The sequence below is a fragment of the Suncus etruscus genome, chromosome 6 (assembly GCF_024139225.1).
Source record: "Suncus etruscus isolate mSunEtr1 chromosome 6, mSunEtr1.pri.cur, whole genome shotgun sequence".
NCBI classification, from domain to species: Eukaryota; Metazoa; Chordata; class Mammalia; order Eulipotyphla; family Soricidae; genus Suncus; species Suncus etruscus.
This window is the reverse complement of record NC_064853.1, coordinates 116,004,124-116,030,762: the sequence shown is the minus strand read 5'-3', so window position 1 is coordinate 116,030,762 and position 26,639 is coordinate 116,004,124. Positions and strand designations below refer to the sequence as shown.

The 26,639-nt window shown below is 39.3% G+C and overlaps 1 protein-coding gene across 1 annotated transcript in view; it reads left to right on the top strand.

Annotated features, from left to right (window-relative positions):
* The window catches only part of UBE2V2 (ubiquitin conjugating enzyme E2 V2), a 738,183-nt gene extending 721,057 nt beyond the window's left edge, over positions 1-17,126 (top strand). The window contains exons 4-5 of the mRNA XM_049775779.1: positions 11,887-12,012; positions 16,265-17,126. Coding sequence (XP_049631736.1) covers positions 11,887-12,012; positions 16,265-16,411 — 273 coding nt within the window. The 3' untranslated portion in view covers positions 16,412-17,126. The remainder of the gene's footprint in view (positions 1-11,886; positions 12,013-16,264) is intronic.
* Positions 17,127-26,639: the final 9,513 nt, after the last annotated feature.

Here is a 26,639-nt window from a genome sequence, read left to right as displayed (position 1 = left end):
AGCGATAGGCCATTTGCCTTGCATGTGGCTGACCCAGGAGGGACCCGGTTTGATTCCAGCATCCCATATAGTCCCCCAGCCTGCAAAGGGCGATTTCTGTGTGCAGAGCCAGAAGTAACCCCTGAGCACTTCTGGGTGTGGCCCAACAATCAAACAATCAGTCAATCAATCAAGTTTAAAAAAAATACTGGGGCTGGAGAGATAGCATGGAGGTAAGGCGTTTGCCTTGCATGCAGAGAAGGATGGTGGTTTGAATCCCGGCATCCCATATGGTCCCCTGAGCCTGCCAGGAGCAATTTCTGAGCATAGAGCCAGGAGTCACCCCTGAGCACTGCTGGGTGTGACCCAAAAACCAAAAAAAAAAAAAAAAAAAGAAGAAGATTAAAAAAATAAAAGAAATTGTTTTTCATTGCATGTGAATATTATTCCATTGTTTAAAGAAGTGTTTATAATTTATGAACATTATTACTTAATGTTTTGGAGATTGGATGGTATGCCAGTTTGAAATGATTTTGATTTGCGTTTTCTCCAACCACTACTTACACTGAATTTCAATTTAAAAATATTTGGTACTTATGTAAGTCAACAGTAATTTTTTTTTTTTTTTTTTTGGTTTTTGGTTTTTGGGTCACACCCGGCGATGCTCAGGGGTTACTCCTGGCTGTCTGCTCAGAAATAGCTCCTGGCAGGCACAGGGGACCATATGGGACACCGGGATTCGAACCAACCACCTTTGGTCCTGGATCAGCTGCTTGCAAGGCAAACGCTGCTGAGCTATCTCTCCCGGCCCGTCAACAGTAATTTTGTGAGCTGTTCCACAGCAGTTTCCAGATATGAAGATTGACTTCACCCAGTTGGAGTCACCAAAAGGATTTTCCAAACTTTACCTAGTGAACTGTAGGGATTTCCTGCATTCTACATATAGGGTTTGGTGAAAGATAGAGAAGAGTGCTTTCTCTCTTCTTTTTTTTTTTTTTTTTTTTTGGTTTTTGGGCCACACCCGGTAACGCTCAGGGGTTACTCCTGGCTATGTGCTCAGAAGTTGCTCCTGGCTTGGGGGACCATATGGGACACCGGGGGATCGAACCGCGGTCCGTCCAAGGCTAGTGCAGGCAAGGCAGGCACCTTACCTTTAGCGCCACCGCCCGGCCCTGCTTTCTCTCTTCTGACCTGAAAGGGAACTGACACAGTAAAGGGCTCATGGGCAAGATGCTCTCTACTGCCAGCATCTTTCTTTTACTGGGCTCTGTTCACTTTGTTAGAGTGCCAGAGTGTTATTATCTCTTTGATTTTCTACCTTTTTCTCTCTAATAATCCTCCCTCATTGATGCCTAGGATTAGGGAATGTTGAATGGTTTTAACACTTATTTCATTACCTTTTAATAAAACTAGCTGAGGTTGGTATCCACCTTAGTTTTTTTTCTATTTAGAAAGTAGCATACTGAAGCCAGGGAGATACTACTGTGGGTAATACTTTTGCCTTGCACATAACCTGCCATGGTTCGGTTTCTGGCACTCCTACTGTGATCCTTTGAACACTGCTGAGATTGAGCTCTGAGCACTGTTGGTTGTTGCCCAAAGACCCAAAAAAAAAAAGAGTGACATAAAAAAAATTTTTTTTATTAGAACATCATGATTGACCAAGTTGTTCATAATTCAGTTGTTTTGGGCATTAAATCTTACATTAATCCTACCCCCAGTGTAACCTACCCTTCCTACCAATGCCCCCAGTTTTCTACCTATCACCCCAGTTTGCCCCCTTATCAGGCACAAACAAGTTTACTTAAAATTGTTTGTCATAACACATAGGCAAGTGGAATTATCAGATTTGAGATCTTGTAAAAGTCAATTTTGTGATAATTTTTATGTCTCAATGATGTTCTGAAATCATTGAGGATTTTTGAGCTGGTTGGTGCTAGTTGAGCCTTATATTGTTTAGGCTCATTGGGCTTTGTGGTCTTCTATGCAATTTACTCATCAGATGTGCTATGATCTTTCTGGGCTAATAGTACTATGAAATTTGAAGGTCTTGAGTGGATGCATATGCAGCTGTGCAGTCCAGTCCAGAATTAGAATGATATGGTGACTTGATCGGTTCATTTGTGGAACAGGGGTGTTTCTGTGTCAGGTGTTGGGTGTTGCTGGGACTGAGGCTGCAGTGACTTCAGTTCAAAAGGGAAATCTGCCTACCCCAATTCCCAGAAGGCCCCAAGAGTTGAGAAAGTAACATATTTAGGAACAATTTCTCCCTGACTTTAGTATCTCTATTTAGCCAATATAATAGTAAAAATTTTTATCTTAACAATAGCTATTGGCTAGTTACTTTTTGTTACTGAGGTTATTTATTTGGAATTATATATGTTAGCAGTTCTGACTTTGTTCCTGTTGTTGATGGGATATTGTATCCTATTTTGAAAATTTGAAAGTTAAATGGATAGACACCTGGAATTTTGACTTAATAGTACTACATTGGCTCTTCTATTAAATAGGTATTATTCATTAAAAATTTAGAGGGTACTTATTTCTTGAATTCAGTAACAAAAATTTGAGGTGAGGTGAGGTGATGAAATTATTTAAGATAACAAAATTAGGGGCCGGGAAGGTGGCGCTAGAGGTAAGGTGCCTGCCTTGCAATCGCTAGCGTAGGACAGACCACGGTTCGATCCCCCGGCGTCCCATATGGTCCCCCCAAGCCAGGGGCGATTTCTGAGCGCATAGCCAGGAGTAACCCCTGAGCATCAAACTGTGTGGCCCAACCCCCCCCCCCCAAAAAAAAAGATAACAAAATTAGAATACTATTTACAGTAAGCATTGGATGGATTGGATTAATAGGCAGGTTTAAAGGATTTTACTGGGGGGGGGGGGTATTCTGTTTTTCTTTTTGTAAAGCACTTGCTTTGCATGCTGCTGACCTCTGTTGGAATTCCAGTACCACATAAAACACCCTAGGCACTGCTAGCAGTCACTGCTGAGCACAGATCTAGGAATAACCCCAGCGTACCACTGGTGTGATCCTTACATGTGCCCTCCCTGAAACATTTTGAGGCACAGCATAAATGTAATAAATGTACAGATAATGGGGCCCGGAGAGATAGCACAGCGGCAAACGCCTTGCAAGCGGCCGATCCAGGACCAAAGGTGGTTGGTTCGAATCCCGGTGTCCCATATGGTCCCCCGTGCCTGCCAGGAGCTATTTCTGAGCAGATAGCCAGGAGTAAACCCTGAGCAATGCCGGGTGTGGCCGAAAAACCAATAAATAAATAAATAAATAAATAAATAAATAAATAAATAAATGTACAGATAGGACCTAAATTTGGCAAATATGTCTTGTTACTCTCACTCTTACGAAGATAGAGAGAACTTTGTCACCTTAGAAAGATCCCTGTCCTCTTTTCTAGTCATACTCCAACCACTGCTTCATATACCCAACAAAAAAGTTACCTGTTGTAAATTTGGTGTGTGTGCGTGTGTAAATATATACAAATTTGTGTATGTATATATATTTCAGGCTTTGTGCTCAGGGATCATTCCAGGTGATGTTTGATAGACCATATGTGGTACAGTGGTCAGCGGCATTTAAGACAAGTTCCTTACTCCTTGTGTTGTCTCTCTGTCAGAAGTATGTGAACTTAGCAGTTTGCAGCTTTTGACTCAGTATTGTACATGCAAGGGTAGTACATCTGTTTATTTTTTTAATAGGATTTTGCTGTGATATAAACCGGTATTTGGCTTTTATCTACTTCTAGCTTTTGTGAAGTTACGCATTCATTTACAACTTTTTTCTTTACTCTTTGTTTCACTTTGCTTGGCTTATAGTTTCAAATAATTAAAGCTACCTCTGGCTTCAGTGTAATGAAGTGTACTACCTATGTTTTCCTCAATATAACTTATGGATTCAGGTCTTTTTTTCTTTTAATATCTTTATTTAAACACTGATTACAAATATGATTGAAGTTGGGTTTCAGTCATGCAAAGACCATCCTCCTTCACCAGTGCAACATTCCCATCACCAATGTTCCAAATCTCCCTCCTCCCCACCCCAGCCCCGCCTGTACTCTAGACAGGTTTTCTACTTCTCTCATTCATTCACATTGTTAGGATAGTTCTCAATGTAGTTATTTCTCTAACAGCACTCATCACTCTGTGGTGAGCTTCATGTTGTGAGCTGGACCTTCCAGCCCTCCTCTCTTTTGTCTCTGAGAATTATTGCAAAAAATACCGTATCTTTCATTTTTCTTATAACCCATAGATGAGTGAGACTATTCGGCGTCTATTTTTCCGATTCAGGTCTTATATTGAGATCTCAGTCCTTTATTTTTTTGTTTGTTTTTTGTTTTTGTTTTGGTTTTTGGGTCACACCCGGCAGCGCTCAGGGGTCACTCCTGGCTCCAGGCTCAGAAATTGCTCCTGGCAGGCTCAGGGGACCATATGGGATGCCGGGATTCGAACCACTGTCCTTCTGCATTAAAAGGCAAATGCCCTACCTCCATGCTATCTCTCTGGTCCCATATCAAACTTTCTGTTAAGGACCAGTTCTCATGTTCTTTGTTTCTATTGTCTTTGGGTACTAGTCACTGGTACTTGCTACTTAGGTTGTTCTTGGGCACTTGGTTTAGCTAGTTCCATCATCCTTGTTGATTTTCAGGAATCTTCTGATATCATCCATGACCCACTGGTTGGTTTTTCAGTTTAATTTTGAAGTTTTTAATTTTAAAGAGCTGTTTAATTTCCAGGTATTTGAGTTGTTTGTTTCCTTATGTGATTAATGTAATTTTCAGAGTTTGAGAATATTGTTACAATTTTTGTCTTTTATTTTATTTTTTTTGGTTCCTTTCTTATTCCTCTCCCCAAAGTATCAAACTTTCTTTTCTTTTTTTGGGGGGGAGGGGGGTTTGGGTTTTGGGTCATACTCGACAGCATTCAGGGATTACTCCTGGCTCTATGATCAGAAATTGCTCCTGGCAGGCTCGGGGGACCATATGGGATGCCTGGATTTGAACCACCGTCCTTCTTTTTGTGTGTGTGTGTGTGTGTGTGTGTGTGTGGTTTTTTGGGTCACACCCGGCGTGTGTGTGTGTGTGTGTGTGTGTGTGTGTGTGTGTGTGTGGTTTTTTTTTTTTTTTTTTTGGTTTTTGGTTTTTGGGCCACACCCGGTGACGCTCAGGGGTTACTCCTGGCTATGTGCTCAGAAGTCGCTCCTGGCTTGGGGGACCATATGGGACGCCGGGGGATCGAACCGCGGTCCTGTCCAAGGCTAGCGCAGGTAAGGCAGGCACCTTACCTCTTGCGCCACCGCCCGGCCCTGTGTGTGTGGTTTTTTGGGTCACACCCGGCAGTGCTCAGGGGTTATTCCTGGCTCCAGGCTCAGAAATTGCTCCTGGCAGGCATGGAGGACCTTATGGAACACAGGGATTTGAACTGATGACCTCCTGCATGAAAGGCAAACGCCTTACCTCCATGCTATCTCTCTGGCCCCTGAACCACCGTCCTTCTGCATGCAAGGCAAATGCCTTACCTCCATGCTATTTCTTTGGCCCCTGTCTTCTTGACTTTATAAGGTATATATTGTGTCCCAGCATGTGGTCTTTCTGGAGAATTCCATATGTGTTGGAAAAAATTGTGTACTTGGCTTTTTGGACATGAAAATCCCTAAATCTATTTCCTTATGCCCTTCTCTTCCATTTCTTCCTTCAAAGCCGGTATTTCCTTGTGAATTTTAATATAGTTGAACTATTAAGAGGTGACAACAGTATTGAAATCTCCCAACTATTATTGTTTTACTATTGATATCTTTCTTCCAAGTTTAGTATTTTGCTGGTCCCTGTTTAGGTGCATACTTGTTTAGGAGCATAATTTCTTCCTGATGTACCGAACCCTTGATTATTAATAAGTGGCCTTCTTTTGCTGTTAACAATTTTGTTTAGTTTTTGGGTTATCAACCTAAGAATGCTCAGGATTTACTCCTTGGTCTGCACTCAGGATTTATTCCTGGTGATGCTGGGGATTGGACCTGGCAGCTGCATGCAAAGCATGCACCCTACCTGCTGTACTATTCACTCTAGTCCCTCATACAACTTTTTAAAAATTCTATTTTAGGGCCCGGAGAGATAGCACAGCGGCGTTTGCCTTGCAAGCAGCCAATCAGGACCAAAGGTGGTTGGTTCGAATCCCGGTGTCCCATATGGTCTGCCTGGAGCTATTTCCCTATTTCCGTGCCTGCCAGGAGCTATTTCTGAGCTGTCAGCCAGGAGTAACCCCTGAGCATGGCCGGGTGTGACCCAAAAACCAAAAACCAAAAAAAAAAAAAAAAAAAAAGAATCTATTTTAAATGTAAAATATACGAAAAATAGAATTTTAAAATTGTTGTAAGAGGGGCCAGAGTGATAGTACAGTGGGTAGGGTATATATTGTCACATCCTGCACTCAGGATTTACTCCTGACAGTGCTCAGTGGACTATAAGGGATGGTGGGGATCAAACCCAGGTCAGCTGCATTCAAGGCAAATAAGCACCCTGTCTGCTGTATCTCTCCAGCTCCAGTTTCACTGATATTTTTTGGACTTTTTTCCAGTTTCCATTTTATTAATTTTCTGTTTATTTCCTTCCTTCTGCTAGCTTTGGATTCTTTCTGTTGACTTTTCTTGTATTTAAGCTGTGTAGTTAAGCTATTTATGAGTCTTTTCTTCCTGAGTGCGTGTATTACTATAAACTATATATATACATATATATTCATATATATACATATATATACAGTGAATATATGAATATATATGAATATATATGTATATATATAGTTTATATGTTTATAAATATATGTTTATATATATATATATATATGAATTTTGGTTTTTGGGTCACACCCGGCAGCGCTCAGGGGTTACTCCTGGCACTACTCTCAGGAATCGCTCTTGGCAGGCTCAGGGGACCATATGGATGCTGGGATTCGAGCTACTGACATTCTGCATGCAAGGCAAATGCCCTACCTCCATGCTATCTCTCCGACCCCGAGTTATAAATATATTTATGACTTTTAGTTATACAATGTTCAGCACTAATTTCTTCACCAGTGTTCATTGCTCTCTACCATTGTCCCCAGTTCTCCATCTCCATTATGGCACAAATTCATCATTGTCCAGTGTTTCCTTTTGTAACTGACTTCTCACTCTCTGCATGCCTAGTGGCAAGCTTCTTACCTAAGAATTCTGTGTTCTTTGTTTCTATTGCCTTTGGCACTAGATATCCTCTGTGACAATTCTTTCTATCTCACATATGAAATAGACGAGATTTTTCTTTGAGATTTTTCTTCTCTGATTTCATTTAACATTATACTCTCTAGATCCATTCACATAGCAGCAAATTACATGACTTTAGGCTGAGTTGTATTTTATTGTATATATGTAGTCAGAGTATTGATGTTTTATTTGCATTGTCCTTTTGGGCTCTTAGAATATATACCCAGGACTATAATTGATGGTTCCATTTCTAGTGGGTTTTTTTTTTTTTTTTTTTTTTTTTTTTTTTGGTCACACTAGGGGTGGTGGTGGGGAGGGAGTGGTAATTAGGGATTTCCCCTGGCTCTGTGCTGAGGGGTTATTCCTGATGGTGCTAAGGGGGTCATATGGTATGCCGGAGATTGAATCTGGGCTGGTTATCTGGGCTGGCTGCGAGGCAAATGACCTGCCCACTGTGCTGTTGTTCTTCCTCCCTCCCCCTTTTCTAGTTTTATGAGGAATGTCTATATTGTATTAAAACAAGCTGGACCAGTTGACATTCCACTATCAGTGAATGAGAGTTCCTTACCCCTCATCCTTCATACACTGGTTGTTCTTTTTGATGAATGCCAGTTTCTGTGGTGTGGGATAATAACTTTTTTGTTTTGTTTTGTTTTGTTTTTTGGGTCACACCCGGCAGTGCTCAGGGGTTACTCCTGGCTTTCTGCTCAGAAATAGCTTCTGGCAGGCACGGGGAACCATATGGGACACCGGGATTTGAACCAACCACCTTTGGTCCTGGATCGGCTGCTTGCAAGGCAAACGCCGCTGTGCTGTCTCTCTGGGCCCGGGATGATAACTTTTTGCTTTGATTTGCATTTCCCTGATGTTTAATATGATATTGATAATTTTTACACCTGACTTTTTTGCTTATTTGTTTTTCTTCTTCATGATCTGAAAGTATTGTTGCTACAATTTCTATCTTGGTTTTATGGAGCTAAGTTTTGTAATTCAGCATGGGGTATGTCTTAATGACTGTTCAATGTATAATTGAGAAGAATGTTACTTTTTGTTGAAACATGTTTGTTTCTATTTCTCTTGGGTAAAATATTAGAAGTGGGAATACTACATCATAAGGTAGGTGCATGCTTAATTACCTTTACTTTTTTTTTCTTTCTTTTTGGATTTTGGGCCATACTTAGTGATGCTCAGGGGTTACTCCTGGCTATGTGCCTTGGGGGACCATATGGGACACTAGGGGATCAAACCACCGTCCATCCTAGGCTAGTGTGTGCAAGGCAGATGCCTTACGGCTTGTGCCACCGCTCCAGCCCCCAGCATGCTTAATTACCTTTAAGAAAATTCCTGGGCTGGAGCGGTAGCGCTAGAAGTAAGGTGTCTGCCTTACAAGCTCTAGCCTAGGACGGACTGCGGTTCGATCCCCGACATCCCATATAGTCCCCCAAGCCAGGCGCTTTTTCTGAGCACATAGCCAGGAGTAATCCCTGAGAGTCAGTGGGTGTGGCCCAAAAACAAAGAAACAAAAAAGAAAATTCCCAGATTATTTTTTTTCTCATTCTTTACACCCAACCAAGTATGAGAGTTCTAGTTATTTTCACATTTCTGAGCGGTTTTTTTTTTTTTTTTTTTTTTTTTACATGAAGGGGGCCATTGCTATCTTTTACTTTAAGTGCAATTTTTCTTTCTTTTTATTTTTTTTATTTTTATTTTTTTTTGGTTTTTGGGCCACACCCAGTGACGCTCAGGGGTTACTCCTGGCTATGCGCTCAGAAGTCGCTCCTGGCTTTGGGGGACCATATGGGACACCGGGGGATCGAACCGCGGTCCGTCCTAGGCTAGCGCTGGCAAGGCAGACACCTTGCCTTTAGCGCCACCGCCCGGCCCTTCTTTTTATTTTTTTTAAATTTTTTTAATTTTTGTTTTTAGGGTCACACCTGGCAGCGCTCAGGGGTTACTCCTGGCTCTACGCTCAGAAATCACTCCTGGCAGGCTCAGGGGACCATATGGGATGCCAGTATTCGACCTGTCCTTCTGCATGCAAGGCAAACATACTACCTCCATGGTCTCTCCAGCCCTAAGTGCAATTTTTCCATGATTGAAAAATCTCTAGACAATTTCCTTGACCTGTGTGATTATAGTGGGGTGGAGTAGATGACTTTCCCAAGTGGTGCTCAGGAAGTCCACATTATTTATTCACTGATCTTTTTTGTTTGTTTTGGTTTACATCCTGCTGTATACAGGACTTACTCCTGGCTCTGCTCTCTGCAAGGCAAGCAGCTTACTGGCTGTATTACTTTCAGTGCAAGAGCCAGATAATGTGATGCTGCTGGAGCCCTTCAGTGCCAGAAAGTTAAGCCATTCCAGAAGGTGGGCAGCTAGTGATAAAATTTAGGGACCATATTGGTATAGGGGATTGAACCTGTACTTGCAAGGCATATACCCTAATTTCTGTATCTCCTAGCTCCTGAGTACAATTCTTTTTATTTGTATTTAAAGTGTTGGATATGTTAGTAAGTAATATATTTGCTGTTAAACTTGGTTGAGTTTTGTATAGCCTTTTCCTTATAAAATATTGAACTTATTTAATGATGTATACAAGGTTGTTACATACATGTTAAATTTCAGTAGTTTAAATGTTTCAAGTCTGCCTGCCTCTGGCAATATCTCTGAAGAGGAAGGAAGTTGTGACTCAATTCTGGGAAGTGAAATTCTTAGACAGCTGCATTTTTTTCCCTTCTAAATATATATAGGAATTAACAGGTATTTGCTATTTGTTCCTTAAAATTTTTTTGTATATTTAATATGTTAACCCAGTGAACAAAAGTCACAAGGAGAGAATTATATACATGAAACTAATTTATGAATAATTTAATGACATTAACTCTGGTAATTTTATAATGGTTGCTTTTTTTTATACTCATCCTTTATTTTATTTTATTTTAATGTTTGATTTTTGGGTCACACCCAGCATTGCTCAGGAGTTACTCCTGGCTCTATGCTCAGAAATTGCTTCTGGCAGGCTCAGGGGACCATATAGGATGCCAGGATTCAAATTACTGTCCTTCTGCATGCAAAGGAAATGCCCTACCTCCATGCTATCTCTTTGGCCCTTATTTTATTTTATTTTATTATTTTATATTATTATTTTTGGTTTTTGGGACACACCTGGTGACACTCAGGGATTATTTCTGACTGTGAGCTCAGAAATTACTCCTGGTAGGCTTGGGGAACCATATCGAATTTTGGGGATCAAACTTGGGACTACTGAGTGCAAGGCAAATGCCCTACCCACTGTGCTATCTCACTCTGGCACCCTTTATTTTTTTATTTTTTGGCCACATTCAGGGATCAAACCTGGGTGGGCCAATACTAGACAAGCACTGTACCTGCTATATTATTGCTCTAGCTCCAGATTCACTGTGGTAATGAACAGAGTAGAGAAAGAAAAGTAGGTCAAACAGAGCCCCGAGATGCTACCACAGTTACTGCCAAAGTGGATTTTTGAGATTTGTATGGAATATTTGCAGACAAAATTCAGATGCTTAAGAGGTCAAAGCTTCTGATACTGTTTAAGCAGGTTGCTTGGGTTCCCATGTATGTATGTTCTCATCTAGACTCTCTGATTTATCTGCTGAGTATTTCCTAGTTGGAAGTCTGGCTGCTGGGCCCTGTTAGGAATGTAGCCAGCCATTCTCTGTGGTTAAGGCTTCCTTAGTTTCCAGTCATGGCAATTTGTGTGGGAATGAGACTCCTATACTCAGTTCTTATGAGGCCTGCTAGATTCTGCAGTCTGTGCATTCTGTTCACGCACAGTAGCTCTCCCTGATTTCTGCAATCTGTTTGGTATAGGTGAGTGTGTGAAGAGTGAACAATGTTTCTAATGTGAAGTATAAAGTTTTTTTTTTTTTTTTTTTTTTTTTTTTTTTTGGTTTTTGGTTTTTGGGTCACACCTGGCAGTGCTCAGGGGTTATTCCTGGCTCCAGGCTCAGAAATTGCTCCTGGCAGGCACAGGGGACCATATGGGGCGCCGGGATTCGAACCGATGACCTCCTGCATGAAAGGCAAACGCCTTACCTCCATGCTATCTCTCCGGCCCCAAGTTTTCTAATGTATTTCTAAATTCAGGTAAAGAAAACTGATAGAGCTAAGAAATAATTTGACTGTTATAAGAAGATGTTATGTAATATTTTTTTTTTTCCTAGAAGTTATTGATTGCTATTAAGTAGGGTAATCATACTATCCTACCCTTTAGGAAATTAGAATTAGTACTATAATTAGTACTTGCACAAATAGAATAAACAGAGATTTAATAATTATCTTGGACAAATGTTTCTTTTATATGTGTATAATAAAGTTTCTTATCCCACATTATAAACTTTGTAATAAAATTTGAATTTTTGCTGTACATTTTCTTTTTAATTTGTTAGTGGCAATGTCGTATCTCAAAAAGTAAGATCATGTTTTTTGAAACTACTTGGTAGTAGTTTTATAAAATTTCTATTTTTAATTGCTTAATTATTTTCAACTGTATAGTTCAAATAAATTTGAATGTAAAAACATATGTTCTTGACCCTATCTATATCTAGTGACACTATAGTCATACTACCTTTTCTTTTTTATTAGTATTTGATTTAAGTATTATTTTTGCCTTTCAGACGAATTATGAAAACAGAATATATAGCCTGAAAGTAGAATGTGGACCTAAATACCCAGAAGCTCCTCCATCAGTTAGATTTGTAACCAAAATTAATATGAATGGAATAAATAATTCCAGTGGAATGGTAAGTTAGTCATTTTATTTGTGTTTAATTTATGATATACATTGAGGAAATTTTAAAATCTTTTACTTTTGGACCATTCCCTGCTTGGTGCTCTGGGAACCATATGGTGCTGGGGTCTGAACCCAAGCCTCTTACAGCCCTGGCTATGCTGTGCTCCAGTCTGCTCCAATCTCTCCAACTCTCTAGTGATCAGTACTGAAGAGATTTTAATAAAAAGATCTTTGATTAACAAAACTCTTCTTGTTATTTTAAATTATGATCAGATAATAAAACATATATTCATAAAAACTTTATTGCGCCAGCCTAGATTAATAATGTACTTGTATTTCAGCTTGATCCTTTTTGATGCAAAAATGACCATTACCTCAATTTGAATATTATTTTCCTTCAACTTTATGGTTAAACCTAGGGGCATCTAGAGCCATAATATAGCAGATAAGGCACTTACCTTGCCTATAACTGACCCTGGGTTGGATCCTTAGATAGTTTCCCAAACCCATCAGGAATGGTTCCTGACTGCAGTATCAGGAGTAAACTCTGAGCACCAACGAGTGTGTCCTGCCTTGCCACCACCCAAAAGATTAAAAGGATAAATACTCCTGACGTAGAGGGTTGACTTCTTTTGAGAAGAATGTCTATATTAGAAGTCATGGTCGAACATTGTTCTTTATAGCAGATAAACCCAGAAAGACATTCTCTAACTTAAGCAAGGATGTTAGTGGAAACAGCTGAATTGTCTTTATGAGTTAATTGCTTTCAGACTTTTAAGTCCATATGCTTAAGGTACTAGGTTAAGGGCACACCCACATGCAAAATACATAGAAAAAAAATCTAGTAACACTGAACATTGTTCTGTTTTTTACTTTATTTAAAGAAAATGCATCACATAGTTGACCATAACACATTGGTTTTCAGATAAGTGAAAGCAAAGTTATTAAAGAGAAAATAAAAAAAAGGAAAAGAAAAATTTAAAAATAATGATAAAGAAAAAGTACAGTAGTAAGCACATTTGTGAAAGTTATTGTGTGTGTGTGTGTATATATATATATATATATTTTTTTTTTTTTTGGTTTTTGGGCCACACCCAGCGGTGCTCAGGGGTTACTCCTAGCTGTCTGCTCAGAAATAGCTCCTGGCAGGCACGGGGGACCATATGGGACACCGGGATTAGAACCAACCACCTTTGGTCCTGGATCGGCTGCTTGCAAGGCAAACACTGCTGTGCTATCTCTCCGGGCTCAAAGTTATTGTATATTTAATGAAGTCAGAAGGTTTAGTAAGCTCTTGTTGTTAGCTGTTCATTCTGTTAAATTGCCGTGTTCCAAAAGGGATGACAGCATTAAATTAATTAAGTTGTCCAGAAATTCAATGCACTATTACTGATACTGTAACTTTTAGTAGTTCAGTTGCCAGGGCTCCTATGGGGAGTGTGCTCATACTTGCTCCAAAAAGCCCTGTGATATCAGCCCAAAGACTGCTGTACCTGAAGTTTGGTCAGATTGTTGTTCCCACAGGGATTCCTAGAGGGGTGATGAGACAGTGCCATCTGGAAAACGGTGATTCTGGGTGATTGAAGCAGCAGATGTGGCAACCTTGTGGAGCTGAGAGGGAGAGCTGCCTTTCAAAACTGCAACTTTTATTAAGCACTTAGACCACAACTGGGTGGGTGTGGGGAGAGAAGACAAAAGGCTTGTCTTGAAATGTCTTGACATGCAGAGGGGCTAGAAGCTAGGTTTGTTGAGGGTAGAACAATTTGTAAACCAACAATATAAGAATTGTTGGGCCCGGAGAGATAGCACAGCGGTGTTTGCCTTGCAAGCAGCCGATCCAGGACCAAAGGTGGTTGGTTCGAATCCTGGTTTCCCATATGGTCCCCCGTGCCTGCCAGGAGCTATTTCTGAGCAGACAGCCAGGAGAAACCCCTGAGCACCGCCGGGTGTGACCCAGAAACCATAAAAACAAAACAAAACAAAAAGAATTGTTTTATATACTGAACAAATGATTTTTCTTATATAAGTGATTCGTAAGTATTTTTTCTCATTCTGTGAGAAACTCACAGAATTTTAAACTCTGCGATGGTATAGTTTATAGTACAAATGTTAAAATTTTTTTTTTTTTTTTTTTGGTTTTTGGGCCACACCCGGTAACGCTCAGGCTATGTGCTTACTCCTGGCTATGTGCTCAGAAGTTGCTCCTGGCTTGGGGGACCATATGGGACACCGGGGGATTGAACCGCAGTCCGTCCAAGGCTAGCGCAGGCAAGGCAGGCACCTTACCTCTTGCGCCACCGCCCGGCCCCATTAAAATTTTTTTTGATGTATCTAGTTATACACATTTTCTTTGGTCAATGTACTTTAGGTATAAGAGCTAGGAAGCATTGTCAAATTCCATGTAACCATGATTTTTTTTTTTCTAATAGTTTTATAGCATTATGTCTCTCTTATTCCCTCCCCTCCCCTTTCTGGACCACAACAGATGGTGCTTAATAGACAGTCCTGGAGGAGCCTGGGTAACCTCTGGAACTGGAAATCAAATCTTGGGTTTCCATATGCCTTGCATGCAGTGCAGTCCTTTGAGCTATATTTCTTTTTTGTTTTGTTTTTGGACCACACCCAGCAGCAAACACGGGTTATTTCTGGCTCCTCTTAGAAATTATTCGTGGCAGGCTACTGAAATGCCTGGGATTGAACCCAGGTTGACTGCAAGTAAGGCAAATGATCTACCTGCTCTGCTATCATTCTGGCCCCTAGAAGTATTTCTTTTGACTAATTTATAACTGGGTTTTATTCTTACCCTGTTATAAATTGTTTTCTTAACTTTATTTTCAGATTGGTGGAAGTTTACACATGGCTTTCATTTGTGAGTAGATGATAGGGCGCCTGCCTGTACTCTGGGTTTATTTCTGACTCTGCACTCAGGGCTCACCTGGGGTGCCAGGAATCAAACCCAGGTTAATCATGTGAAAGGCAAGCACTATGCCCTGCTGTACTATCTCTCTAGCTCCTTACAAATGAATTGGATACACTGTTATTGTATCTTGTAGCTTCTGCTTCATTCCGTCCATTTCACAGTGGAAGCTTATCTTAATATAGTATATCCTATAGATGTAAACATATCATATATATCCCATAGTATATACATTGGAAAGAAAAGCGAAAACAAATAACGCTCACGGTTATTGCTTTATTTTGGGGGAGGGCCATTGGGCAGGAACACTCAGGAGTCACTCTAGTGGGCTTGGGGTACCATATCAAGATTGAACAGTGGTCGGCTCTTTGCAAGGCTAACACCCTTCCAAGGTATTATTGCTCTGGCACCAAGGCTTACCATTTTATCCTAAGTTCAGATGTAAATAATTGCAAATGAAGAGAATTCCTGACCTTATTCACTAAGACAGAATTGGTAACTAGTTTTACAACAATGTTATTTAATATGTTTATTTCATTTTCTTATATATATATATATATTTTTTTTTTTGGTTTTTGGGCCACACCCAGTAACGCTCAGGGGTTACTCCTGGCTATGCGCTCAGAAGTTGCTCCTGGCTTGGGGGACCATATGGGACACCGGGGATCGAACCGCGGTCCGTCCAAGGCTAGTGCAGGCAAGGCAGGCACCTTACCTTTAGCGCCACCGCCCGGCCCCATTCTTATATATTTTTATATAGGAAAGCATATGCACAGAACATTTTATGTGCACAAAACACATTTTTAGGAACTACAAGTAATGTTTTCTCTAAAGGTTTTTATCATCCTATGTTCTCTGCTTACTCTTGTAAAACATAGTCAAGCCGTGAATTTTATTAATTTTTACTGATCATGAAACTATAAGTTACTCATAAGTGGATTTTAGACATACAGTATTTCAACACTAGTTCTTTCACCAGTATTCACTTTCTTCTACCAATGCCACCTCCCACCCATTTGCTTCCCACTTAACAGTCTAAGCAATTTCTTTTGCTTTGGGTCACATCAGTTAATGCTGAGCAGTTACTCCTGGCTTTACACTAAGAAATTACTTCGGATGGGTTCTGGGAAACATATGGGATGCTATTTAAACTCAGGTTGGCTGCATACAAGGCAAAGGCACTATTCACTATTCTAGCCCCAGTCAAGCAATAAACTTTTTAAAGCACTTTTTATTAAAATATTAAAATATTTTTAAATAAAATGTATAATATCTTTGATAACTTGGTGCCATAGTACTTTAACTTGATAGTTAATTTTTACTCTTTTCTTTACCCCTCTTTTAGGTTGATCCACGAAGCATACCAGTGTTAGCAAAATGGCAAAACTCATATAGCATTAAAGTTGTACTTCAAGAGCTAAGACGTCTAATGATGTCCAAAGAAAATATGAAGCTTCCACAGCCACCAGAAGGACAAACATACAATAATTAATTTTAATGGATCTCAAACTTGTCTTAAATCAACAACCTTCTACTCATGTTAATGTCTTGATTAAATATCACAATGCAAAATACATATTAAGTAAAAGAATTCCAGCTGGCAAAACATGACCTGGACATTTATAAGAATATATATATACACACACTATGTTTTCAGGTGACAGGAGAAAAGATGCAGCACTTTTTTTTTCTCTTGTTAAGGCATTGTTATTTAGGCATAAACCTGGAGTGCTCACATATAGGATTCAGGTTTTCAAGATGAAAGCATGGTGAGAAGTGTCAGATGGCTGTGGTAGCATGTATGTTTCTGAAGTTATCGCTCCAGAAGAAAACCAGAAATGGCATACTTTATCCATCTTAGTGAAAGCTAAGTTTAAATTGTCTAAAGTATCAGGTAAAATGAATATTGTCACAAATTGTGTTTTAAAGCAGTGTGGGTGCTGATTAAGTAGTAGTATCAAAAGTAAGTTCAGGATTGTTTTGATACCTGTATTTATAATTATAAAAAATGTCATGGGGAGGTCAATGGATTTCTGTTAAAAGCTGTTTTTGTGTGTTATATGTAATAGACATGGTAAATATTTGTTTACAGTCTTTGACAAACCATGCATATAAGTTTTAAGTGAAATCAACAAAAAGGAAATAGGTGTATGGCAATGTGATTTTGAGATTAAATTTAGTCTTGAAATGTAAATAAAATGTGGAAATATCCTCAGAAACTGTGCCATTTCTATTGATGTAGTATATGTACAGTAGTGTCCTGAGGTAGCAGAAATTAGAATTACTGTAGCTTTTCACCTCTACACACTGTTTTTGTTTGTCCTATTTTCTTTGTGTAGAATTTGCAGAGTATTTCAGAGAGCAAGTGACCTAATTAATTTGATCATCTTTGGAGAAGAAGGAATCCTAGCTTTCGTATTTTGATTTTGATTTCTTCAGAAATATGAAGTTGGGGCTGGAGTGATAGCACAGCAGTAGGGCATTTGCCTTGCACGTGGCTTATCCAGGACGGACCTGGATTTGATCCCTGGTGTTCCATTTGTTCCCTGAGCCAGGAGCTATTTCTGAGTGCATAGCCAGGAGTAACCCCTGAGCATCATTGGGTGTGGCCCCACTCCAAAAAACCAACAAAAATAGAAATGTGGAGTTTTTTTTTTTTTTTTTTAATTTGCTTGTTTTTATTTGGGAGCCATTGCAGCAATGCTCAAGGATTAGTCCTGGCTCTGTACTCAGGAATTATTTCTGATACCCCTGTTAGTGCTCTGGGGACTATATGTTATGCTGGGGCTTGGACTGGGTTAACTACTTCCAAAGCAAATAAATGTGCTACCTGCTGTACTAATGCTTTGGCCCCATGAAGGTGTTTTAATTCTAGCAATTCTTTTTTTTTTTTTTTTTTTGGGCCACACCCAGTGGTGCTCAGGGGTTACTAACTCCTGGCTGTCTGCTCAGAAATAGCTCCTAGCAGGCACGGGGGACCATATGGGACACCGGGATTTGAACCAGCCACCTTTGGTCCTGGATCAGCTGCTTGCAAGGCAAACGCCGTTGTGCTATCTCTCCGGGCCCAATTCTAGCAATTCTTAAGGAATCATAGATTACAAGTTATCTATATATAAAGTTGTATTTTTTTTCCTTTATAGCATATTTTGGGTGATTAGTTTTTTCTTTCTCCCTTTTTTAATACTAACTGGGATTAATTTTGACTACATTTATCCTTTATTTTGGCAAATAAGTAATTCTGAATTGAAAGTATATTTATATTCTCATCACCAAGTGATATGAGAATTAATCTCATTCTCTCCTCACTGCCTTGTGCTGCCGCCCCTGATGTCTCCCATTTTAAATCTCCTCTTATGAATTCACTGAAGGAAAATAAAAAATGAGGATGTAACAAATTTCTCAAATATACCCTGGCATGTTTTTATCAAGTTCATTTAAAGTTAAAAGATTGAGCTACCGGGGCCTGAGAGATAGCATGGAGGTAAGGCGTTTGCCTTCCATGCAGAAGGATGGTGGTTTGAATCCCGGCATCCCATATGGTCCCCTGTGCCTGTCAGGGGCGATTTCTGAGCATAGAGCCAGGAGTAACCCATGAGCGCTGCCGGTTGTGACCCAAAAACAAACAAACAAACAAAAAGATTGAGCTACCTTTATTTGGTTAATAACACATTAAACTCCATAACAATTTGTCTAATTCAACATGGTTATTTTGATTTACTTATCAAAGATATTTGCTGCTTTAAGATAGATATTATATATTTACAAATTACTGCATGTGTAATTTATTGAAATGAAACATTACCTTGGAATGTATTTTTAATAGTTTCAAATGACTGACGTTCAGTGAATTATATTGATCATATGTAAGTGATGGTTATTAATAGTCTGCACAGTCTTTTCCATTTTTTAAAATGTGATTTGTGGTAAATGAGCACTAGGAACTATTGAAAACTGTTGAATTTGATGTATCAGTGGGCTAAATCTGGGAACTTTGATCTCTTGTTCTTTTCCTTTTGTTTTAGGTCCTTTATGGTGAAGGTTCCACACCATCCCTCTCTTTCCTCCTCCTTAAATATGTTATCGTTGTTGGTCCTCTAATGCTCATTTACCCACTTGTTATAGAGATCATTGCAGAATCCTGCATGTCAGTTAGCCATTTGCAGAATCCATTTTTATAAGTAACAGTCAAAATATACATGGCAAATTTAAACCTAATGTTTCATTATGGTATTTTTTTTTTCGGGCCACACCCGTTTGGCACTCGGGTTACTCCTGGCTAAGCGCTCAGAAATTGCCCCTGACTTGGGGGGACCATATGGGATGCCGGGGTCGAACCGTGGTCGCGATCTTTCCTTGGTTACCGCTTGCAAGGCAGACACCTTACCTCTAGCGCCACCTCGCCAGCCCCAATAATAGGAACATTTCTAAGAGTAATTTTAGACTAATTCCCCTTTTTTGTAAAATGAATGGATGAAGTTGTAGGAGTATCTGGTGTAATATAAACTGCAAAATTGCCTTAGACACCTCTCTAAAGGCCTAGTCAGTGAAACTCTAGGGATGATTATATATTAATATTAAAAATTTTTGTCTTAAATCAGTGATATGCTTCACTACTTTGAATTGCTCAGATTTCTTGAGACTTGGTAATTGAAAAAATTGTTTTTCCTAGGTTTTTTTTTTTTTTTTTTTTTGGTTTTTGGGCCACACCCGGCGGTGCTCAGGGGTTACTCCTGGCTGTCTGCTCAGAAATAGCTCCTGGCAGGCACGGGGGACCATATGGGACACCAGGATTCGAACCAAACACCTTTGGTCCTGGATCGGCTGCTTGCAAGGCAAACACCGCTGTGCTATCTCTCCGGGCCCTTTTCCTGGGTTTTTAAAAGTAATGGCATTTGTTGTAGGTATATGTGTGACTTTACAGGATTTGGAACATTATTAACAATAAAGATAGTCAAGTAAGTACTTAAGTCTGAACTATACAGTAGAAGAATATTTTTTTTAAATTATCCTTTAAAAAGAATATAACATACTTCAAATTTGAGTGCATATTTGGGTAGCGAATTAGTCTAGCTTGTGTAATGTTTGTTTTTTTTTTTTTTGTTTGTTTGTTTTTTTGGGTCACACCCGGCAGTGCTCAGGGGTTACTCCTGGCTGTCTGCTCAGAAATAGCTCCTGGCAGGCACGGGGGACCATATGGGACACCGGGATTCGAACCAACCACCTTTGGTCCTGGATCAGCTGCTTGCAAGGCAAACGCCGCTGTGCTATCTCTCCGGGCCCGTAATGTTTGTTAATATAATCAACTTACTGATTTAAATATATTCTGCTAAGTATATGCTATTGATTAGTACATAGTAAGTTCATATTTTGAAATTTTATGGATATAGCTAGAAAATATTAATAAATTGTCCTTAGTATGTTTGGTATATATGATTTGGATAGTTCTGGTCGGTATATATTGGAATTGTAGACTTTGACAGAACTATGTTAAGAGAGAGAGTGTGTGTGTGTATCTGGGGGAGGGATGAGGGAGGGGGGAGAGAAAGAAAAGAAAAATATTTGAGAAGAGAAAGTGTGTGTGTGTGTGTGTGTGTGTGTATACATACGTGTGTACTCTTAAGAGTTTGTGGGAATTGCTCCTGGTGGTACAAGGTATTATGTAACACTAGAGATCAAACCCAGACCGTTTGCATGTAGCCTGTAGAACTATCACTTCAGCCCATATTTTCTTTTAATGAGTATATGAGTATATGTCTATGCTCTTAGGTACATTTAAATTAATACAAGTACTAATCTTAAAGTCTGGTGTCATGAGCAATAGGACTGGGGAGGCATTTAAGTGGTTCTCCCAGGATTTTCTGTCTTAGCATGCATATATACATATATATATATGTATGTATGTATGTATGTATGTATGTATGTATGTATGTATGTATTAAAGCAACATTGACTGTTGGAAAAGATCCAAAAGTTATAGTTTTTAGTTAATTGTTAAGTAAAATTTTTCTTCATTGACTTAACAGAAAGATTTCAAATCTTGGGGCCTGGAGAGATAGCACAGCAGTGTTTGCCTTGCAAGCAGCCGATCCAGGACCAAAGGTGGTTGGTTCGAATTCCAGTGTCCCATATGGTCCCCCATTCTTGCCAGGAGCTATTTCTGAGCAGACAGCCAGGAGTAACCCCTGAGCATCTCCGGGTGTGGCCCAAAAACCAAAAACCAAAAAAAAAAAAAAAAAAAAAAAAAAGGAAAGAAAAGAAAAATTTCAAATCTCAAGAATCTGGAAGCATATGTCTTTTTACTTATAAAGGAAACTATGAAAAGGAATGTATGGAAGCTTCAACAATTTACTCCCTCTGGTGCTTTTTAACCTAAAAGCAGAAAATTCTAGAAATACAATTTTTTTTTTTTTTGGTGGTTTTTGGGTCACACCCGGCAGTGCTCAGGGGTTATTCCTGGCTCTATGCTCAGAAATCGCTCCTGGCAGGCACGGGGGACCATATGGGACGGCCGGATTCGAACTGATTACCTCCTGCATGAAAGGCAAACGCCTTATCTCCATGCTATCTCTCCAGCCCCGAAATACAATTTTTTTTGTTTTGTTTCTTTGGGCCAACCCCGGCGGTGCTCAGGGGTTACTCCTGGCTATCTATTCAGGAATAGCTCCTGGCAGGCATGGGGGACCATATGGGACGCCGAGATTTGAACCAACCACCTTTGGTCCTGGGACGGCTGCTTTGCACCACTGTGCTATCTCTCCGGCTTCGAAATATATTTTTTAAAGAAATAGAATATCTTATCCTAAAATGAATATGCCTTGTAAAGGTTTTATTAAATAGATGAAATCTTACTATAGTTTCTCCAAAAATGTTGTATATTTTTAGTTTTGAGAAGTGTAAGAATTAAAAAAATAGACCATTAATTTTTTTTTTAAAGAAATGAAGATATTTGATGATACAGAAAAAGAAAAGACAAGTCAGACCCTTTTATTTTGTGCAATAAAGAACTTTGGGAAGTGATTTTCACTGCCTCCTACCCCCATATCATTGTATAGGAAGTGATTGGCAGGGACACCTACAGCAAGTCAGGCGCTTGCCTTGCATGTGGCCAACCTGTGTTCAATCCCTGGCATCTCATATGGTTCCCTGAGCACTGCCAAGAGTAATTTCTGAGCACAAAGCCAGGGGTTACCCTGCACATCACCCTGTATAACCCAAAAACTTAAAAAGAAAAAAAAAGTGATTGCCAGTGTTTAAATGTCACTTAAAACTACATGATCTGGTTTCTCTCATTTCTTTTTATTATTTTTAATTTTAGTTTGGGGCTAGACAGTTTTAATACTCAAGTGCATGTAATTGATTTCACAAGAGAACAAAATAATTGCTTTTTTTGTGGGAGGTAAGGGTCTGGGTCACACCAGTGGGCTCCGTGCTCAGGGTAATTCCTGGTTTTGCCAAAGATTGAACTTTTGGGTTGCATTTAAAGCAAGTATCTTAGCCTCTGTACTATTTTCTCCATCTCTCAACTTTTTAATGTTCAAAATTGAGGTATTTCCTGGGTTTAAAATCTTCAGTAATGTATGGATTTCTCTAAGGAGAAAAACAGTTTTGTGGACCTAATTTATCTCTATCAAAATAATGTTTTTAAGTATTAATTTATTTTTATCAAAATATTTTAATGCATAAAATTTATTTTAAATGTATAAATTTATGTCCCTAGATATTATAAAATTATAGTGGATTAAAAACAGTTATATACAAAGTAAAACAATATTGAGGTTGTGTCATTGAATTGATCTCTGCTTGAAATGTAAATATTGGTGCTGTTTCTTTTTTAAAAATTTTGTATCTGCACATGATGTGGGATTGGGCCTCCAGTATTTTTTGTTGTTATTTTTGGGTCACACCCGACAACACTCGAGTTACTCCTGGCTCTACGCTCAGAACTCGCTCCTGGCAGGCTCGGGGGACCATATGGGTGTCAGGATTCGAACCATCGTCCCTCTGCATGCAAGGCAAACACTCTACCTCCATCCTATCTCTCCAGCTGGACCTTCAGTATTTTGTGTCTTTTTATCTCTTCACAGTCTTTTGGTTTTGGGGCCATACCTGGTGACACTCAGGGGTTACTCCTGGCTCTGCACTCAGAAATCGCTTCTGGATGGTACTGGAATAAAGACAGACAGACCCTCAGATGAGTGAAATAGACTTGAGTATTCTGAGAATGTTCCTCAGACATACAATCAATTCATCTTTGATAAAGGAGCAAGAAATGCAAAATAGAGCAAGGAAAGTCTCTTCAAAAAGTGGTGTTACCACAACTGGGCAGCCACTTACAAAAAAGCGAATTCAGACCTCCATCTAACGCCAAGCACAAAAATCAAATTCAAATGGATTAAAGACCTTGATATCAGGCTCAAAACCATAAGGTATATAGAATAACATGTAGGTAAAACACTCCTAGAGACTAAAGGCATCTTCAAGGAGGAAACAGCACTTTCCAAACATATGGAAGCAGAGATAAACAGAATGAACTATATTAAGCTGAGAAACTTCTGCACCTCAAAGGTAATAGTGCCAAAAGCCACTGAATGGGAGAAACTCTTCAATCAGTACCCAATCAGATAAGGGGCTTATATCTAAGATACACAAGGTACTGACAGAACTGCACAAGAATAAAACATCTAACCCCATCAAAAAATGGGGAGAAGAAATGAACAGACACTTTCTCAAAGAAGAAATACAAATGGCCAAAAAGCACATGACAAAATGCTCCACATTACTAATCATCAGGGAGATATAAATCAAAACTACAATGAGGTACCATCTCACACCACAGAGACTGGCCCACATCACCAAGACCAAGAACAATCAGTGCTGGTGGGGATGTGAAGAGAAAGGAACTCTCATTCACTGCTGGTGGGAATGCTGTCTAGTCCTGCCTTTATGGGAAACAATATGGAGATTGCTCAAAAACTGGAAATTGAGCTCCCATATGATCCAGCTGTACCACTCCTAGGAATATACCCTAAGAACACGGAAATACAGTTCAAAAATTCCTTCCTCACACCCATATTCATATTCTAGCTATTTACAATATCTAGACTCTGAAAACAAGATGCCCTTCAACAGATGAATGGCTAAAGAAATTGGTATATTTACACAATGGAGTATTATGCAGCTGTCAGGAGGGATGACGTCATGAAATTTTCCTTTACATTGATGGACATGGAGTCTATTATGCTGAGTGAAATAAGTCAGAGAGAGAGAGAGAGAGAGAGAGAGAGAGAGAGAGAGAGAGAGAGAGAGAGAGAGAGACAGAATATTCTCACTCATCTATGGGTTTTAAGAAAAAACAAGACATTGTAATAATGCCCAGAGACAACAGAGTCAAGGGCTGGAAAGACTGGCTCTCAATATGAAGCTTACCACATAGAATGGGAGTTTAGTCAGAGAGATGACTATCATGACAATCTTAGTGAGAGAAGTAGAATGCCTGTCTCGAATTCAGGCAGGGGGTGGGGAAGGAGGAAGATGGGAGCATTGGTGGTGGGAATGTTGCACTGCTGAAGGAGGGGTGTCCTTTTTATGACTGAAACCCAACTTAGTCATATATGTTCATGGTGCTTAAATAAAGGGAAAAATAATTTTAAAAAATTGCTCCTAGCAAGCTCGGGGGACCATATGGGATGCTGGGAATTGAACCCGGGACTATCCCTTGTTGGCCACATGCAAGCCAAATGCTTTACCACTGTGCTGTCTCTCCGGCCCTATCTCTTCATACACTATGACAGTATTTTTGTTTTTCATTTTGCATGAATACAGTCAACTGTATTTAGCTCTTGTAGTGAATACATTAACACATTTTAGTCAGTATTACAGTGTGATTCTCCAAGCTCAGTGGCAAGAACGATGAATAACTGTTTTAGAAAGTAAACTGCAGTGAAAGTTGGCCATCTCCCCCTCTCTGTTGGTGTTTTTATTCTCTAGTTGATCTTCCTTACCCAGTGGAGGCTATTTTGCTTCTTGCATTCTGTCAACCTTTGGTAATTTCTGTTATTGTAAACAATGTGTTCCTGTTGAACAAATAATACTACTTTTTAGCTCTTTTCATTTTCTTTCCTTCAATAACCTAGATGTGTTTCCCCTCATACTCTTCCTTTGATATAATGCTAATGAATAATTTGAAGGAAATTCATGCAAGATTGTTTAACCAGCTTGAATCATTGTTAAGCTCTGGTCCCTACTTCCTGTACATTTTGTTTACTACCTCTAGAAATGTTTATTTTTGTTTCTTCACTAACATAACTTTTTTTTTTCTAGTTTAGAAGACAGCTTCAGAGATGAATGTGTGTGCTTTTTCTGAGCCACACCCTTTCCCCTCTGTTTACCACTCAAGTCTGTCATCATTGTCCATGGCAGCGATGTCTTTAGGTGTTGAGGTTTTTTTGTTTTGATTTTGAGCATTGATGTCTAAGAAGCCACGTATTGATGGTTGTAGTGACTTTCACACTGATAAAACTATAAAATGTTTAGTTAATTTTTTTAATATTTGGATTTAAAAGTAGTAGCTCTAAACTTTGAAATTATAACCAAAGAAAAAGTTGCTTTCTTGGAAAAAAATTTTTTTGTTAGATTTTTTGGGCCTTCCCTAGCAATGCTCCGGTGCTATTCCTGGCTCTGTGTTCAGAATTGACTCCAGCAAACCTGTGGGTGACCATATGTTGGAAGAACATGTGATGTGGGAGAACGTAATTAGTAATATGCAAGCAAGCACCTATGCAAGCAAGCACCTTAACTCTTGTACATTATCCCCAACCCTTCTTATTGAATTATTTTGAGATCAACTTTTGGACAAACAAAACAAAACAAAACAAAAAAAACCCAAAGCTTTTGGACAAAAGTTGTCTAAAATCACAGTTGTTTGAAGCTTTGTAGTTTCTTTTGTTTACACCCTACTCAGCAGTGCTTAGGGGCTATTTCTCTCTCTCTCTCTCTTTCCTCTCTCTCTCTCTCTCTCTCCTCTCTCTCTCTCTCTCTCTCTCTCTCTCTCTCTCTCTCTCTCTCTCTCCCTCTCTCCCTCCCCCCCCCTCAGGTTGTTTGCTCCCATCAGTGCTCAGGAGATGATGTGAACCTTCGCCTCCTGTATGCAAAGCATTTGCACTCTCCAGCTTCCTTGGGAAACTTTTATCACCAGAAAACTTAGTTCTTTTTATCAAGTCAAACCCTCCCTATGGTAATTCCTTATAAAGTGGTTATGAATGATACATATTAAAATTACAAGTAAACATTCTAGTCAACTCATAGGGGATGAGTGGTTGATCAAGTCCATGAGTACATCACTTGGTATGTTTATTTATTTTGTATTTTGGTTTTCTTGAGGGGGGCTGTACTCAGTGATACTCAGGGTTACTTTTGGTTCTATTTAGGAATCATTCTTAGTGGGGCTTTAAGGACCATATGGAATGCCAAGGATCAAACCTGGGTCAGCTGTGTACAAAGAAGTATCCTGCCTTCTGTACTACTTTTTCATTTCTGACAAATTTCTTTATTGAAAACCAGTGTGTTGTTTGGTGCAGTACTCTGCAACTATAAAATAAGGACTTTAGTACTGTTGTAAACTGATATCTAAAACAAAATTCTTTAGTTTTAAATAATATCTTTAAGCAACATGATACAAACATGTTTGTAGTTGGGTTAAAAATATTCTTAGTTGAACT